Source organism: Silurus aristotelis (genome assembly GCF_946808225.1).
Source record: "Silurus aristotelis genome assembly, chromosome: 2".
NCBI lineage: Eukaryota > Metazoa > Chordata > Actinopteri > Siluriformes > Siluridae > Silurus > Silurus aristotelis.
Window position 1 is genome coordinate 30,280,269 of NC_139575.1, and position 19,562 is coordinate 30,299,830.

The 19,562-nt window shown below is 35.4% G+C and overlaps 1 protein-coding gene across 2 annotated transcripts; it reads right to left on the reverse strand.

Moving 5' to 3' along the window:
* Positions 1-226: 226 nt before the first annotated feature.
* LOC310721234 (TSC22 domain family protein 1) lies at positions 227-18,101 on the reverse strand. Of its 2 annotated transcripts, none has more exons than XM_083532644.1 (4): positions 17,634-18,101; positions 15,061-17,286; positions 6,973-7,024; positions 227-2,137 (listed from the first exon to the last, which is right to left on the reverse strand). In XM_083532644.1, the coding sequence occupies exons 2-4, from the start codon at positions 17,193-17,195 to the stop codon at positions 1,883-1,885; spliced, it is 2,442 nt and encodes an 813-aa protein (XP_083388770.1). In that variant the 5' UTR covers positions 17,196-17,286; positions 17,634-18,101; the 3' UTR covers positions 227-1,882. The 2 variants fall into 2 exon arrangements, with proteins under 2 accessions (XP_083388770.1, XP_083388769.1); XM_083532643.1 differs by having other exon boundaries at positions 15,061-17,956; positions 18,050-18,100.
* Positions 18,102-19,562: the final 1,461 nt, after the last annotated feature.

Sequence of the window (19,562 nt, forward strand, 5' to 3'; positions counted from 1 at the left end):
GAAGACATGCAGGTAGTTAGTTTGAAAGAGGCAGATGTAGAGGACAGGAGGGTATGGAGTTGGATGATCCGCTATGGCGATTCCTAATGGGAGAAGCTAAAAGAAGAAGAAGCCATAGCATATTTATAATTATAACCTATTGCATTTTCATTCTTATAGTTATTAGCCCGTTTCTCTTTGTCAACAGTATCGCAAAGCTTTAATCAAAACTTCATTCGGGTGAAAAAAATTTTAAATATGGCCTTTATTCTACAGCAAATAATACAATAACCTGAATATTAAAGTAGATATTTAAATAATTAATTATCCCAATATGTGAGCAATTAGATTATATATACATAATATAGATGACAACCAACAAACGTATCAAGAAGTGCAAAAAGAAATGACAAAGTGACTAGTTTCTTATTGAATGGAATTCCTGATTTACTGTCCCCATTTTCATTATCAAACAAATTTTAGAAGCTGCTTCCAAATATAAAACACTATTTATAAGGTTTTAATGCAGCAAAGTTCACCTTTCTTATCTTAGTTACTAGGCAACAGCTGCCCAGCCACTATACCCCTACTTATGAAGAGATATGAACTCTTTCCCATAAAAAAAAAATACAAAATAAAAATCTGTGCATATTAAAAGGGGCATACTGTGTCAAGTGGGTTTATAATTTTTTTTTAAAGAGTGATCCAGATCACACTATTTAGATATCCATAATACATGTAATAGTTATGAATGCAATGGCATGTTACATGCAAAAGTACTTTTTTCCTTCTTTTTATTAAACCTAAGGTGCAGCTGTTTAGAGCAATTGTGTTGTCATTTTTTTATATCGTGTTTTTTAAGGAAACAAGCTTGGAATCTAAGGCAAGATTGACACTGACACTGTGATTTGAGACAAAGGTCAATAACAATTATGATGAAACTGTCTATTACATCTAGAGGTCAATTACTGTAAGGTAGAACAAAATCTCAATGAATAATTTTCCGTGAAATAGAAGATCTGTAATCAGGTTCCTTAACCTGTGGAACTAAAAGTTTTCATCATAATGTGCACTGTTCCTTTTTGGAGGCAAAACCGGTGAGCTCAGTCCAAATTGTAGTATATGCAGTTTGACCTTGATGTGCAAAGTGCAGCATTAACAAGATGTTTTATTTAAATTTTCCCTGCTATGTATAATACAGTAATTTTCCATACATAAACATTTGTTTTGCAAACATATTTAAATATTTACAACAGTACAACTACTAACGCTTTTCCACCCCTCAGTTTGCAGCAACTAACATGCAACTATTGAAACAGTTTGTATCTCAGCTTAAGAACAAATCAGTCACAAGAGTAAAAATGATAATATTGCGTTATGGATTTAGAATTGGGAATGGTCCCCCTTTTTTTCTTTTTTCAAACTATACATGAAATCACTTTAAAAATGAAAAAGACAAATTAAACCAAAAGCAAAGCATTGGTGACAAAAGAAGGATCATGTATCATTAACAGTTATATTCACTGCTGATATGAACAATACAAAATATATTCTTGAGCATGCAAAGGTGCAATTTATTAGACCCAAATTACAAAGACCTTTATCCTACTTCCCCATGATTGGCTTTCAATACAGTCCACTTTGTCATTTTTCTCTGTTTTGATTGTCTGAAGCATGTAAAGCATCTCAAGGGGTTGGCTCTTAGCAAGCAGCGCATTAATGTCACATGACAGTTTACCATGTGCAAATGATTAACATTTTGAAGTACATCCTCAAGGCTCAGCAATTTTGGTGTGTTTAATCATGTTGCCATTCATCAAAGTGTTCACAGTATTATTTAACTTCTGTTATATTTTGGAGAGACTTCAGGTCAGTAGACCTCCATTACACTATTATGAGGTAGTTACACTGGAGGCCCCGAACCCTGGGTCTGTGATGTTGGCAGACCTGACACAATTCCTGTTTGGGTGCCCAAGGTTGGGGAGGTGCTGTGCACCTGAGCCTTGAACTGAGCTAGCTGTTCAGGACTCGCCAAGTTCTTTAGTAAGTGGTTTTCCTGCTCCAGCTGGGAATTTCTTTCAATCAGCTCTTTTATTTGTTCTTTCAGCACCTCCACTTCTTCACGTACTGCATACATTAGGTGGCTTTTAACCAAGTCCTGAAAGATAGAGAGTGAGAGAACATGAGAATGAAAAATCTGTTTAACACAGAAAATGGTCATTGTTATTACAGTACCAGTACACAAACCGAACGTACCAAACCATTTCAGTTCAGGGCTTTCTGTTCAGTACACGTGTACTAAATGTAATCCTTTTTACGAGCGGGACATAAATAAAATCTGAGTTCCCTCACAAACTTATTAAGCGGTGGACACCTTTGTTTAGTCTCCACCTTTCACTTTGAGAGCAGTGTCACTGCCTTTTTTTTTTTTTATTTAGTAGTTGTAAACTTGCAAACATACACAACAATAGCCCTATTTAAACAGGCAGAGGTGGGAAGTAACGGAGTACAAATACTTCGTTACTGTACTTAAGTAGATTTTTCTGGTATCAGTACTTTACTCCACTATTTATTTTTCAGACAACTTTTTACTTTTACTCATTACATTTTTACACAAATATCTGTACTTTTTACTTCTTACATTTTTAAAACCGGCTCGTTACTTTAGTTTTAATCCATTGATTTGGTGAAATATAAATGTTTCTTTTCACTGCGCGCTGATTTTAGCCGAACAACCGATTTTCTGTTACTGCGCGTCTTTTTCAATCCGCTGGTGTATAAAGTCCTGACTCTCACTCTTTACGAAGAAAAGAATCATCAGGCAGTAGGCAGTTAGAAGTTTGGGGTTAATGTGGATGAGACAGAGGGAGTCAGTGATGTAAACATGACTGAGAACAGACACATTCATGATCATCATCTTTTCTCTGCTTGTGTTCTATATGTGGATCTTCAGCCTGGATACATTCATTAGGTAACAACATTTTTAATTCGTTTTGTATGTATGTATATATATATATATATATTTGGCTGTCAAAATTCTAATTATTTTAAACGGCACTAAATATTATTAACGCGCCATCAATTCAGCGCGCATTTCTGTTTTTACCATTTTTATTAAAAAAAAAATGTAAATACATAAATAAATAACTAAATATAAAAGAAGCGAAATTAAAACCACCAGCATACCATACACTTATTCACGACGTCCCTTCTTTACTTAGATATAAAATAAATAAATAATTTGAATCAGTAAACTTTTGTTTTATTTCTGCGCCAAGTCTCAAATCAAACACAAAATCCGCCATGTTTTACACAATTAATCCTCTGGGTGGCGTTTTGTGGGTTTTTCCCTCATAAAGGCGACACAAACATAAATTACTGTCTTTATTATTCGTACAGATAAAAACAAAACACCATTCAAATCTGTAAAATGTCTATGATATATATATATATATATATATATATATATATATATATATATATATATAAAAGCTTCTTGACTTGACGAGGTGCCCTTTCTCCGGTATCACCTCATTAACTGTCCGTGTGGAAACATAGCAAAGGCTCTTAATGATGTCCACACGTCTCTGCACTGATATAGCCTTTATATTTACTGTACATCTATATTTACATCACTGTACATATGCTTACATATATATCACATGCTGTACATATGCTACATATTTATCTGCACTATTTGCACGATTGCTACTTTTTGCACTTCTGGTAGATGCCAAACTGCATTTCGTTGCTGTGTACCTGTACAATGCAATGACAATAAAGATCAATCTATCAATCTATCTATCTATCTATCTATCTATCTATCTATCTATCTATCTATCAAATATTAATATGATGTGAGGTCCAGTTAACAGCTAAAACAGGTAGAAGTAATAACTACTTTTTACTTAAGTACATGTCAGAGCCAAGACTTATTTACTTTCACTTAAGTAAAAATGTATAATCAGTACTTCAACTTTTACCCGAGTATTTTAAATCATGAGTATCTGTACTTCTACTTAAGTAAAGGATGTGTGTACTTTTTTTTTCCTGTTTGCAGAGGTGGCAAAAGTTTTACAGGGGGTCTTTGGAGATAAATTTCTGTTTCACAAACGTACTTTGTGATTTTAATCCCGTCCGAATCTGCCATGTCTGTCTTTCTCTCACACGACCTCTGTAAAAATTCCAGAGCAAATTACCTACTATTTTTCAGCAAACTCGGCGGTCCTCTGAGAAATCTAATTCCGTCCGAATGCAAATGTCTGTGATTTCCGAAAATGTTTTTTCCAAAACGCGTTTTCTTGTGTGTTTTGGTCAACGTGAACTACCGTACTAACCCTAGCGCGCCGGTATTCAAGTTTCTGCTTGGACAAAACACAGACACTCCTACCTCCGTAATAAACACGGAGATGTTAGTCCCGCCCGAATCATACATGAAATGACAGACGTCGGCTGAAATAAATAAACTCAAACGTCGTTTGGAAAACTAGTCCCGTCCGAATAGGGCTAATGACAGGGGTTTAAAAATAAACTAGGAGTTAGCGCAGCGTCACTGTGGCTACTTACTCCATACCAAAATACGATTTGTAATACACCTAAATACGATTTGTAGTGCGTTGTAAACTTCCTGCCATCACCAATGATTTACGACAGTCTAGCGCAGACATGGGCAAACTACGGCCCGTTGGGTTTATTAATCCGGTCCGCCGAACGTGACCAAATTCTATTAAAATAGGTACGGGTAAACATAGTTCAATTTACCTTTCCACTGTAATGCCCACGTTTCCCCTAAAGATGTCGCACTTCAGCTCCATTGACGTTGTTCGCGTGCAATACTCTCTTCTTCTCTTAAGAGAGCTTAATCTGATACTCTTTAAAAAAACTGCGACAGTTTCTGACAAACACCTCGGATCTATCCTGAGAATTGCCACAGCAAAACTTACTCCAGACATTGATGAACTGGCAAAATAAGGAGTTCAACAACACTGTTCCTACTGAAACTGAACTTGAGTTTTTCTGCTGTGTTTATTGATGCACCGGCAATAAACACAGAAATCTTTTGGCACTTGATCAAACTGAATTTGCCAAATCTCTAATGTTTTATATATATGTGTATAGCAAAAGGTGGCTACTTTGAAGAACCTAGAATATGACATTTTCAGTTGTTTCACACTTTTTTGTTATGTATATAATTTCACGTGTTAATTCATAGTTTTTATGCCTTCAGTGTGAATCTACAATTTTCATAGTCATGAAAATGAAGAAAACTCTTTGAATGAGAAGGTGTGTTCAAACTTTTGGTCTGTACTGTATATGTATGACCCGGCCCCTCTGTCAAATCTTAGAACCCATTGTGGCCTGTGAGTCACAAAGTTTGCCCATCCCTGGTCTAGCGGTATGGATTCCAGTCTAGCGGTATGGATTCTTTTGCATTTTATGTAAAGATTAAAGAATCTATTAAATGGAGAAAATCCTGACAATGCTGGATATCGAGGGAGTGGATGAATAAAGGATGGAAGGCATGAAGACATTTGTTAAAGTATGCTATAATAGGTAGAACATTTCTTGAAAATGAAGTAAAATAGTAAAAGTAAAAATTATTTTTTTAAATATTTTTTCATTTTATTTAATACATTTAATGTTGGCCAATTTAATTACTCAATGTAATGAATATAATAAAAGAATGTATTACATTAATTTGATTTATTCTATTGTATTTGTATATTATTTTTATTCAATATTATAAAATATTATCTTATATACTATTTAACCAAGCAGGTATTTTAAATAAAATTGTTTTAAATATATAAACTGTTGTTAATAAATGTTAATAATAAAATAATAAAAAAAAAACGACAAGCAATTTTATGTTTAGCCTTTCTTCCCACTGCACTAAAATTGAACACAAGCGTAAATAAAAAAAACGAGGTACCCACTGAACTGAATTCTTTTGCACCGTTACACAGTTGAGTAATTTAACACAACAAAAACATGCAAAAAATGCTTTAAAACATATGCAGCCATACTATACAGATAAACAACACCAACAGTCAATGGAAGCTCCCAGCCATAAATATAAGTGCATGGTAAGTAAAATTGTTTCACATTTGTTTTTACTTTATTATTAATTACTTTATGATTAATTATTCATTAATAATAGCCCCAATCCTGGCAGGTAAGGTTTCCAGCAGTAGAAATGCATTCCATTATTTTTATTAAACACTGTCCATGTCTGACAGTTATTTTGGCCCTGATAAACAAATAGTGGTTTATTTTTATGCAAATAAAATATTTACCACTTTATATATGTCTAAATAATAATGGAAAATTTTATAATGTTTTCTTATTTTTTAACTGTGTTTTAAATGTTCATTTACAAAGCAAGTAAAATATTAACAGTCAATGCAGTCACTATTATCATTTTTAATAATTTTATATTACAAAAAAAAGTTAAATCTTAATCTTAAACTTAAAAAAAAAAAAAAAAAGGATAGTCTTTTTAGCATCATCTACAATACATTTTTAAATTAGTGACTGCACTGCAAACCTATTGCACTGTCTGGGGTTAGCTGAATGTCCTGGTCTACAAGTCATGATACAGTGTCGCATACTAAAATAAATGGTTAAACAAACACAGAACGGCACACGTGTACAAGAAATAAAGTAAGACACACAATTTTTCCACTTCTTTTATATCAATTGATTAATAGCTTGTCTCATCCAATCAGTGTATTGCATTTACAAACTATACCTACCTTCTCTGGTTTGTCTGAATTGTCGTTGCATTTTCTGATTTGTTATCTTGGTTTCTAAATTGTCTGTGTTATTTTGGTTTAAGATCTGTTATTTTACACTTCACAGACACTGTATCATGACTATATATACCACTATTTACCCTCAGGTTTATTTAAAATACATGAATAAAGTAATCCTGATTTTTTTAATGAACAGAGAAACTTTAATTAAAATAAGTAAATAAATTACAATTCTCACCATTGCTTGCTCAATCTTGTTATCTATGGCCACAACTCCGACACCTGAAAAGCTGTACAAAGACAAACAACCATTAAAAAAAAGAATAGATCATTAATCTTACATATTTAAATAATATGAAATAAAATGCATAAACAAAAAAAAACAATGCAAAGGCAGTGTGTATGGCATTCTGTGACATTAAAAAATAAAATAAATGATTACTAAAATATTTATTTATATATTTATATATAAAATATATATATAAAATATATTTTTATTTATTTATTTAAATATCTATTTACAGGCATAACAAAGAATATCTTTCATCTCAACCAATGACTGTTCAATCCTAATATATTATTCAAATGTTTGGATATCACAGTAAGCAGAGTTTAGGATCAATAATCAGAGAATGGTCGCTCTACCATACCAGCCAGATATAGCCAAGAATAGGCCACCCCTTAAAGCGCTCTAACAACAATAGACTTGTAAAAGAACCACAAAGAGGCTAATAGTCACTTTGAAGGAGTTACAGAGTTCAGTGGCTGGAGGTGCCAATGATTCACTAGTCAACCATGCAAAGAGCACTGCATAACGCTGGCCTGTGTGTGAGGGTGGCAATTACTTAAAAAATGCCATCTGAAAGCACGTCTAGAATTTTTCCAGAAGTCATTTGTATGTTATGTGGAAGAAGGTGTTGTGGTTGGATGATAGCAAGATAGAGCTTCTTGACCACAACTCAAGCGATATGTTAGGGGCAAACCTATATATCCGATGTCTCAAGACACAATATCCCTTAAGGTGGTGGCAGCAGCAGGCTGTAGGTGCAACACCGATTAAACAAAGAATTAAAAATCTCTGGCAGTATTTAAAAAATCCAGTCTATGAATGTCACGCAACCAACCTGAACAACCTGTAGCAAATCTGCCAAGTTGTTGTTGTTAGTGTGTGCAAAGCTAGTAAATATATCCCCCCAAAAGACTTATGATATTGCAGATATTTCTTTAGTTTTTTATTTGTCACAAAAAAATATTTCCTCATTAAAAATATGTCACCCTACAACATTTCATTTTGCATTCCAGTGTTTGAAAGTAAAATATTAAACAGAATGAAATTTTAATGCACCATTTGTAATAGCAATATGAGATAATTGGCCAGGGGTCTGAAAGATTTTGCAAGGCACTGCATTCAAATCCAGCATCTAGATGCTCAAGGTGTTAAGTGGAAAACCAGGTACACGAAAGGAAACTATTTTAAATTAAACCTACTACTTTTACAGTTGCACGGATGAGTGACTCTTTGTAATGTTCTACTTTAGTGATCATACAGTAGCAAGCAGTATTAAAAACAACCTAGCCAGCAGACAATAGTAAGCAGATTAGCAAATTTGAGCTGATTTAAGATAATCAGCTAACATCTTTGATCATTCTAATGTTGTTAATACCCTCCTCAAGATATCATTTATTATGGTTAAAAAAATAAATAAATAAAAATGATTTAAGCAAACACTGTGCATGTATAGTAACTAGTAACTAATACACCAAAAGTTTATATATTATATATACAGTACAGACCAAAAGTTTGGACACACCTGCTCATTCAAAGAGTTTTCTTTATTTTCATGACTATGAAAATTGTAGATTCACACTGAAGGCATCAAAACTATGAATTAACACATGTGGAATTATATACATAACAAAAAAGTGAACTTAAAATATGTCATATTGTAGGTTCTTCAAAGTAGGCATCAAGAGAATGCCAAGTGTGCAAAGCAGTAATCTAAGCAAAAGGTGGATACTTTAAAGAACCTAGAATGACATTTTTCAGTTGTTTCACACTTTTTTGTTATGTATATAATTCCATATATAATTCCACGTGTTAATTCATAGTTTTGATGTCTTCAGTGTGAATCTACAATTTTCATAGTCATGAAAATAAAGAAAACTCTTTGAATGAGAAGGTGTGTCCAAACTTTTGGTCTGTACTGTATGTATGTATGTATATATATATATATATATATATATATATATATATATATATATATATATATATATATATATATATATATATATATATATATATATATATATAATTAGTTTTATTAAAACAAAATATCTTGGTCAAAATTAACAGATTTAATCAAATTTCAGTGGATTTTTTTACCCTGCACATTCATCAATCACATGCAGACAGACAGTAAACCTAGATAACAGATCATTAGTTGGATCCTGCATGTAAAGAAATTCCCATCTTGACGGGTATTCAAGTAAATTACATAAATATTACATCAATTTATTTTTAAAACTTTTTGCTGTGTGTGTAATGTATTGTGTATAAACAAAATTATACTAACAAGTCAAAAATATCATTTTTTAAAATCTGTATAAGTTTACGTGCATGTCAGCTTATGACCAAACAAAATATTTGTTTGTATACGATTATATAAATTTTCCCAATTTTCTTAATAATTCCGATGGAAAGTCTCCGGACTTTTAACAATAGTAACTGATCATTCAGCTATAAAGCAAGTTTAGTATAAAATAAAACAAGTGTAGAAGTTGTTCTTTATTTTAAGACTACGTAACAAACATTTGCTAGTTAGTATTTTGTGACAGATACCACAGTACACCTTTAAAGATCTTGTGGAATCCGTACCTTGACGAGCCAGAGCTATTATATCCTATTTCCTATTTTATTTATTTTAGTGTAACTGTCAAAAATATTTTATGTGGCATTTCATATCAAAGTAATCCAACACTAAGTGATGCTATGGAGATGGCATAGCACACAGGAATAGAAAGTGAATGAACCTACAAAATAAACTGGGTCTTTCATTCCAATTGTGAAAGATAATGGAGAAAATTTGTTTCTGTGCAGACCTGTAATATGTTTATTAGATTATTAAGGGAGAGCTCGCTAACTCCAGTTGCAACACAAATATTAGCACAAACAGGTTTCCAAAACTCGTGCTTTTTTATTTTTCTTGGCAACAGCGTTATGGGTTAGTCAAAGAAACTTAGAAATGACCATCAGAAAATAATAAGGACATAATCCTCAGTCTCACACGCACACACACGCAGTAATACCAGAAGAATGCAGTGACATGCTATTCCCAAAATACCGCCATGCTCCTAATAGAAGCGCAACATATTGCATTTAGTGTCTTTCGTTAAAGCCTGTGTAAAGTTAATTAGTTTCAGTGTAGACAGGCTTATAGACAGGTGCGGCTTATTTATTTAAAAAATGTAAATCTTTGTCAAATTCAGTGGGTGCGGATTATATAATGGTGCGCTTTATAGTCCGGAAATTACGGTGTGTGTGTGTATATATATATATATATATATATATATATATATATATATATATATATATATATATATATATATATATACACACACACACACCGTAATTTCCGGACTAATAAGCGCACCCAAATATAAGCCGCACCCACTGAATTTGACAACATAATTTTGAACATAAATAAGAATAATAATTTTGAACTTTGACTAACCCATTACACGGCTTGTATCTAAACAGTAGCCTACCAAGAAAGTCATTGTTCACTGTCTTCCTCCTTCCTTTCACAACCATTTCTCTCGGGAGTTTTTCTTTTGGCATTGTCGTGCATTTAAAAATCACCATTAGTGAAGTTTTTCTACCGATGCCGTGCAGCTCAGAATACAGGTAAAGTGCGTTTTTTCATGCCCGGTTGTTTTCAGCATGACGAATGATTCGCATTTCCTGTTGCCAGTCCAAGTGAGCGGCAGGTCAAATGTCAGAGGAACCTCATCCATATTTATGATGTGGTGCGGCCCGATTTAGTGGGAGCTCATCTGATTTAATATAAAGAGTTTCATTAGTTCACCTGAACCCGTTTTCATTTCATTGGTCTAAATGTTATGGGGCTCAGTTTGTCATGAAGCTTGTGAAACCGGGAAAAACCCAGGAAAAATCCATATATTAGCCGTTGTTTAAACCGCAGTGTTCAAAGCGTGGGAAAAAAGTAGCGTCTTATAGTCCGGAAAATACAGTATATATATATATATATATATATATATATATATATATATATATATATATATATATATATATATATATATATATAAATGGAACTGCCACCTAGTGGTCTAACAAATGCTAAGCTAAAAGGATATTTTACAGTCATAAAAATAAATAAATAAAATAAAAAATCAAACAAAACAAAAAACACAAAAAAGTGGCACACATCAATGTTTAACCAGATCACATTTAGGCCTGCTTATTTTAAGATACTATTTTACCATTGGATACAAACTCTCTATGCCACTTTAATAGAAACAACTGTAAATCTGCTCAATTATTAAATCAGCTAATCACAAAATCATGAGCATAAAATAAATCACGCCAATTATAAAATAATAATGACCAAAAAAAGCACTGATTGGCCTAAAGTACCTAGGAAAACACAGTCTATTATCCACTATGTCTGTTTGAGTAACTTTGATCAGGTTTTTTTTTTTTTTTTTTTTTTTTTTTGCATGTTTGTCACAATTAAATTAGTTTGATAATCTGAAACACTAAAATATTAGTAAAAGAAAACACAAGTAAACACAACATGAAGTTTTTAAATAAGGGTTTTTATTATTGAGGGAAAGCTAAATCCAAAACTACATGGCCCCGTGTGAAAAAGTGTAGAAACTATTTTTAACCCAAGAGCACAGCGACGACTCATCCAAGAGGTCACAAAAGACCCCACAACAACATCCAAAGAACTGCAGGCCTCACTTGCCTCGGTTAGGTTTAGTGTTAATGACTCCAGAAAGAGAAAAAATCTGGGCAAAAATTGTGTGCATGGCAGAGTTCCAAGACAAAAACCGCTGCTAGACAAAAACCGCTGCTGGGCAAAAAGAACATAAAAGGCTTATTTCAGTTTTGCCAGAAAACATCTTGATGATCCCCAAGACTTTTGGGAAAATACTCTGTGGACTGAAGAGACAAAAGTTGAACTTTTTGGAAGGCGTGTGTCCCATAACGTCTGGCGTAAAAGTAACACCGCATTTCAGAAAAAAAACATCATAAAATATGAATACAATAAAATATGGTGGTGGTAGTGTGATGGTCTGGGGCTGTTTTGCTGCTTCAGGACCTGGAAGACTTGAGTGGCTGAAGAAAAACAGAGTAAAGACTTTGGAGTGGCCTAGTCAAAGTCCTGACCTGAATTCTATTTAGATGCTGTGGCATGACCTTAAAAGATGAGGTTACTTCTTGAAAACCCTCCAATGTGGCTAAATTACAACAACTCTGCATAGATGAGTGGACCAAAATTCCTCCACAGCACTGTAACAGACTCATTGCAAGTTATCACAAACGCTTGATTGCAGTTGTTGCTGCTAAGGGTGGCCCAACCAGTTATTAGGCTTAGGGGGCAAACACTTTTTCACACAGGGTCATGTAGTTTTGGATTTAGTTTTCCCTCAATAATAAAAACCTTCATTTAAAAACTGGATGTTGTGTTCATATTTAATATTTAAATTAGTTTGATGATCTGAAACATTAAAGTGTGACAAACATGCAAAAAAATTAAGCACGACACCACTGTATGTATTTATAGCTTCCCAAAATGAATATGCTTTATCTAGTACTTTGGACATTTTCCTCTAATGCTGTAGTGTGACATTCAAAAATTAAAAATAAAAAATACTTTGGGAACACCACATGCACGCACACACACACACACACACACACACACACACACACACAAACACACACACACACACACACTCTCTCTCGCTCTCTCTCTGCAATCACATAAATCAGCTATCATCAAAGCCTAAAGATTATGTATGCTTACTGAACAAGCATGTTAAACAACATGTTTCAATACATGCTTAACAGAGCCAACCATGGCAGGCACGAGTTGATCAAAAACAAAATACTTATGATGAAACATGCCATGGTTCAGTTGGCACATCAAGCTGTAGTCACATGAAATTTTATTTACATTTAACCTAAATTCAAGCTGTTTAGAAACTATTTATTAACAACAAATGTATGCTGTCTAACCAGGCACATCATGTAGCCGCAGCACCACAATGCAAATAATACCATCAAAATAAAGAAAACATGGTGTCTGTGAAGTCATGGTATAAATGTGGGTATAGAAAAACTGGGTTTTAGTATTTCTTAAACAATTTTTCCAAATTTTAAAAAACAAAAAAGCAAGCAAGAGGAACAGTCAGAGAAACTGTTATTTTGCTGTTGTAGCCCAACTGCTTCCGTATTTGATGCAAAATACATTCTAGGACACCCTTCTGCTTATCACATTTGGGAAAAGTGCTGAAGACTTCAGCTCAAACTAGTGAGGTCATTCTCTTCTGAACTCTCCCATTAGTTTTTTAGCCAGGAGACAATCCTCTTGACAAGTATGGCAAGTATGGGGATGTGTGTGGGATTTCAAAGGTTGCCAGGTGAAGGCACGCCAATCCGCGGGTGTACGCGGGTTATGCGTTGCCATCAAGGAAAGATGTGCGTTACCGTGAGTGGGTGTGCGCTGGTTTGGCTACCAGTTCAGTGTCAGTCTGCTCAGCATCCATCTTCACAAAGTATGTCCACACATGCACTTATTTATTTTATTACTGCAACATTTGCAGTCATATAGCATACAGCATATAAGCTGACATTGCGACTGCGATACAATTAATTATGCAGCACTAACACAATATTTATAAAGAGCCAGAAAAAGTGCAATGCTACCTAGTAAACAAGGACACAAGGACTGTCTAACTGGTACATTTCATATAAATATAGAATGATTCAATGGAATAATTCGAAAAAAAAAAAAAAAAAAAAAGTTTTGATTTATGAAACATGTATTTACACATGTATTTACCTGTAGTTAGTCACAATGTCAGGCAACCAATTAAACTGATATCTGGGGAAATTAGTTAGTTATTGATTCTTGACTTTACACTCTAACCAGTTTATCCTGCCAATAAAAATATTTGTGCAAGCAGATGTTTTCTGTTTTTAATTTTTTACAATGATACACCACTATATACAGCCTTATAACAGCTGGGTGTCCACTCTAAAAGTGTCCACTTTTTGTCACCCTAAAATTTTGACTTTTTCGCATTTTATAAAGCATCATTCATTTATTGTAAGCTATAGTCATACGTATGTGTGGCATTTCGATATTTTCAGTAAACACACAACCCTAATATGCACAATGTTTTGCATTGTGCTGCTTCAACATGATTAACTGCATGAATATGCAGGTACACTTGACTACCTTATAAAGAACATAATACTACATTTTCTGAATAGCCACAAGGTAATGTCAAAGTAATAAAATAAGTGATGAGTGATATTGGCAACAGTACATTTGGTTTCCAGTTTCTCCTGAATAAGAAAACAGGTTGAGGGATAAAATAGTGTGAACGAAGAAGAGAAAGCTTATAAAAAATTCATTAATAAAAAAAATAAATAAATAAATAAAAAAGCTTTTCTACATAAAATGTGGAGAGACAACACCAGAATTTAACACATTAAAGCTGAATTGTATAGATGTCAATATCCTATATGCAGGAGTTAAACACTTGCAACAGTGTTCTCATATGTTCCCATTCTAAAAGTGTCAATAGTAAGTCTAATTTTAGATATAGAAAAACAAATCATGATGGCCTTAAAAGACATGCAAGATGATGAATTAAGTCCTAGGTTCGTCCCTGACATTGGAAAAGAACATTCACAATTGCCCTGAATGAAAGGAAAGAGATTATGTTCTATTTTGATCACAAACAATTTCATTAGCAAGTAATAGTCACTGAAAGAGAGTTATAAGGTATAAATCAATAATCCCAACTCTAAAAAGAGGTGGCGTTATATTTAGAAACAGCAAACACTGAACAACACTTCACTGAAAATTGATGTGCAAACCTGTATCAGAAAATAATTCAGGAAAGATAATTATGCTATACAGACCAAAAATGGGTGACTTATCTTTAGTAAAGCAATGCTTCAAAGTTTAGTGTTAATGTAAAACAAACAAGTTCAAACATGGTGTTTGTATGAGACACTTATAAAAACATTAGTGTTTCAGTCTCATGAATAACTCAAAATAACTCTTACCTGTCCTCATCTGTGCCTGTAGATGTGACAAAAGCACTAGCATCTCCACTAGCACTGCCCTCAGAGTTGCTTTGTTCAGAAAGTAAAGATACACTGCCAGTTGCCAGCCGAGGCAGAGAAAATAGACACTGATGTTGCAAAAGTAGGCGCCTAGCATCTTCAAGCTGGGAGGCAGGCAGAGGTTTACCACTATAATGTCCTCTTGCTAGGGAAAGCTGGGTGGACTGACCTTCCCGTTGATGCAAGGTCAATTCTAGCCCACCAGGGTGACCGCCAACATGATCTCCATGAGGGAGGGCTAGAGGAATGCCAGACTGAATATTGCTCTGCAAAAAAGTGGAAGTCATACTAGGTGCAGTTTGGCCTGTAGCTGAAAAGTTTGGTTTGGGTGGCTGATTAGTCTGCTGTTGCTGCTGAACTTGACTTCTTATGCTTTCTTGTGCCAGCACCATGTGTGGAACTGCAACTTGGGGCCTTGTAAATACAGACTGTGGGACAGTCTGGACACTCCCAGGGGTAGCCTTAGATGTTAGAGTGCTCTGAACTGATGGTATTTCATGAGACTGAGCTGGAGCTTGGATGCCCAGTGAAATCTGAGCATAATCTACTGATGGCAAAGCCTGGGTCGTGAGCATAGAACCCTGTTGATTTACAGGGTAGCCATTTTGCAGCTGGCCTGTATGGCCCTTAACCATGTAGGGTATCTGCTCTTGGATCCTGGAAGGGGGAGCCTGGCAGTCAGCTCCTGGGACTGGAACAACTTGCATGTTTTCAGAGGGTGCTACAGGTGGGAATGCAGTAGTGTGAATTCCAGTATCTTGGGAATGTTGGGCAGAGGTTTGGGAAAGATTTGGTTGAAGAACAGGAACAGCAGGCTGTACAAATGTCTGCTGGGTTGGTAGTGTTCTTTTATCTCCTGCACCACTCATCGTAGTACAAGAACTTGTGCTTTCACTCTCGGAATTGATCAAGTTGTCAACAGCTCGATAAGTAGGTGTTACATCTGTAAAAGGGGCTGCAGTAGGAGCTTCTTTCACAAAATACTCTGTGCACATCCACCGTCCCTTTCTGAAGGGTTCTGTGGAATCCAGCTTCACTACTCTAAAACGGGACGCAATTGCGGTGGAAGCCTGAACTTGAGTGGTGCTGGATACTGGCAGAGGTTGAGAACCTGTCATTGTAATTGCCATCATGGTGTTATCTACAGGCTCTATTGTACCAAGAAGGCTTGTTCCATTTGACCCAATCACACTCCCTGGCATCTCTAATCCACTGACACCATTTGTAGAGTCTGATGCTGAAAATAAGGTCTGGTTTACTATTCCAGTTGCACTAATATCAACATCAGCAGCTTGAACTGAGGTGGATCTTTGGGTTCTACTCTCGGCAGGAGCATCAGATTGCACAATGGCATCTCCAGATGGAGCACTGCTGTTTAGTGATGCAGAGCACACAGGTACCCCTTGGATTGGCTGTGGCATAGCCATGGAGGCCACCCCCTGGTCCTTATGGTGTTCAGGAGGATGGTGGTTATGATGAACAGTCCCATTCACCATATATCCTGTCTGACCAGAGTGGAGGTGAGGATTCACTGCTTCATTAGGTGATACAACTCCAGGAGTCTCTCCTCCATGTATACTATTTAGTGTTTCTTCTGAAGAACTTCTCTCGGGTAGTCCAGTGTCAGTGGCCCGTGACACAGACACATCAAGAATGTCTGAATATGACAGATCCTCAGTATGCGACTCATCGATATCATCATAGCTTTCTGTATCATCTGCTAAACTGTTGTTAGTGCTAGCACTAACCTGTGCTGGCATGACACTTGTAATTTGAAAGCCACTCTTCTTTTTTATTTGAGCCCCAGCACTTTGGTGAGATTGAGACTGTGTGTGTATGTTCAGGCTGGTGGCAGGGTGATGGGGACCTGGTGATCCAGCAGGTGGTATTTGGTGGATTAATAGTGATGGCTGATGGTCATCAGTCGGGAGGGCATTACAGTTCATGTTGACTGCGTTCAACGAGGCAGACGTACCACCACTTAGCGTGTTACTACCCCTACGACTGGTAAAAGCTGATGCGTGCGGCCTTCTTTTGGTCCCAGGAGAATCCCCGGTTGATTCGGAGTGATGCATTTCATAAAACTGCGTCTTCAAGGAGAATGAGGCCACTGTAAATGTCCTTCAGGGCAAAGTGTCAGCTGGCGCCTGAGATCTGGATTAAGGACTGGCGCCAAAACCAAAATAAAATGGTCCGGTTATTATAGGACGCGTGACAATGATCAGCTACAATAAAACCACACTGCTTAACAAAATTTGGCGCTAACTTGGCAGGTAAGCGCCTACAAGCTAATTACAGTGCTAAAATACTTTCCCAGGCTAGCAGTCTCTAGAATGCCTGCGAACTGACACGCTGAAATACATGCACAACTGGATGTGCGTGTTAAGAACAGTTCAGCTACGTTATCTAAACACATGTTTCTATGTCCCAGATTCGGGTATGAGACTGACTTCCGTTATCATAACAGTAGTTGGCTATATAATCTCATACACGCTGCTGTCATACGATATTACCTCCATCCGACTGGGGCAAAACGTTGGAGAACTGGAGCGTTTATTATCCTATTGGATAGTTTGTCAATAAAAAAAAAACCCGCAACGAGAAAATCCTCTGCATTCCAATCCTTGTTCTAGTCTAGTCCTCTTCGAATGGTTGTCGGACTGTTCAAGCCATGTTGCAACTGTTTCAACTGAAGGTTTGCTGCATCATTCTCTTTCCTATGATATTCAGTCGCCCGTTGGTGGATGAATGCAGAAAGCTAGCATGCTAACAATTCCTTCTTTGACGACAGGGGTGGGAGGGGACCAGTGCACCGGCCAACGTGGACACCAGTTCACTGCTTAACTGGTATTGAGTATTGAGCGGAAAGTATTTAATGGTAAATAAAATATGATGAAAATAGCACAAATTTAAATAAAATGCAAGTGACACTTTTATCTTTGTTGTATTGTTTCCATTTAGTTTCTCTTTAATTTTTCTATGTAGCCAGGAGTGTCGCATTCAAATGACGTCACCAGTAAGATATTTTATAGGAGCAGTGATTTCTCTGTTTGTATATTATATTATATTATATTATATTATATTATATTATATTATATTATATTATATCATATAATATTATATGATATAATATGATATTATATTACATTATATTATAATAATCATATATTATATTATATTATATTATATTATATTATATTATATTATATTATAATAATCATATAATATATTCAGCCTTGTATATTATCAGCGCATGTTTTCACACAAATATGATATGGCACACTGTCTATATCGATAAACTGAGCTATAAGGATCAGCTGATCTAGACAAAGCATAGATTCAGCTCCTGTAAATTTTTGTTGTTGTTGTTGTTGTTATTATTATAACCATCATCATCATTAACATCATCATCGTTGTTATTATTATTATTAATAAACAATAACAAAATAGACTTTCTGATTCCATCTTTTTCTTTCGATCATAAGACAGTTTAGCAGCACAGATATACAGGTGCATCTTAATAAATTAGAATATCATTAGAAAGTTTATTTATTTTAGTAATTCAATACAGAAAGTGAAACTTGTGTATTATATAGATTCATCACACACAGACCGATATATTTCAAGTGTTCATTTCTTTTAATTATTCAAAAATAATTTTGTAAAAAGTTCAATATTGGAGACTCGTGGTGTCGCACTCTAATCAGCTAATTAAATCCAAACACCTGCAAAGGTTTCCTGAGCCTTTAAATGGTGTCTCTGTCTGGTTCAGGCTACACAATTATGGGGGAAGATTTCTGACTTGATAGTCGTCCAGAAGACGACCATTGACACCCTGCACATGGAGGGTAAAACACAAAAGGTCATCGCTAAAGAAGCTGCTGTTCACAAAATGCTGTATCCAAACACATTAATGGAAAGTTGAATGGAAGGAAAAAATGTCGTAAAAGAAGGTGAAATGAAGCCCGTTCAAGAATTTGGTGGAGATTCAGAAGAGTGGACTGCAGCTGGAGTCAGTGCTTCAAGAGCCACCACGCACAGACGTATCCATGGGCTACAACTGACGCATTCCTTGTGTCAAGCCATTCCTGAACCAGAGACAACGTCAGAGGTGTCTTAACTGGCAAAGGACAAAAAGGACTGGACTGTTGCTCAGTGGGCCAAAGTAATCTTTTTAGATGAAAGGAAAGAAACTTTTGCATTTAATTTGGAAATCAAGGTCCCAGAGCCTGGAAGAAGAGAGGAGAGGCACAGAATCCAAGTTTTTTGAGGTCCAGTGTAAGGTTGGCACAGTCAGTGGTGGTTTGGGGAGTCATGTCACCTGCTGGTGTTGGTCCACTGTATTTTATCAAGTCCAAGGTCAGCACAGCCTTCTACCAGGAAGTTTTAGAGAAACTTATGCTTCCCTCTGCTGACCAACTTTATGGAGATGCTGATTTAAT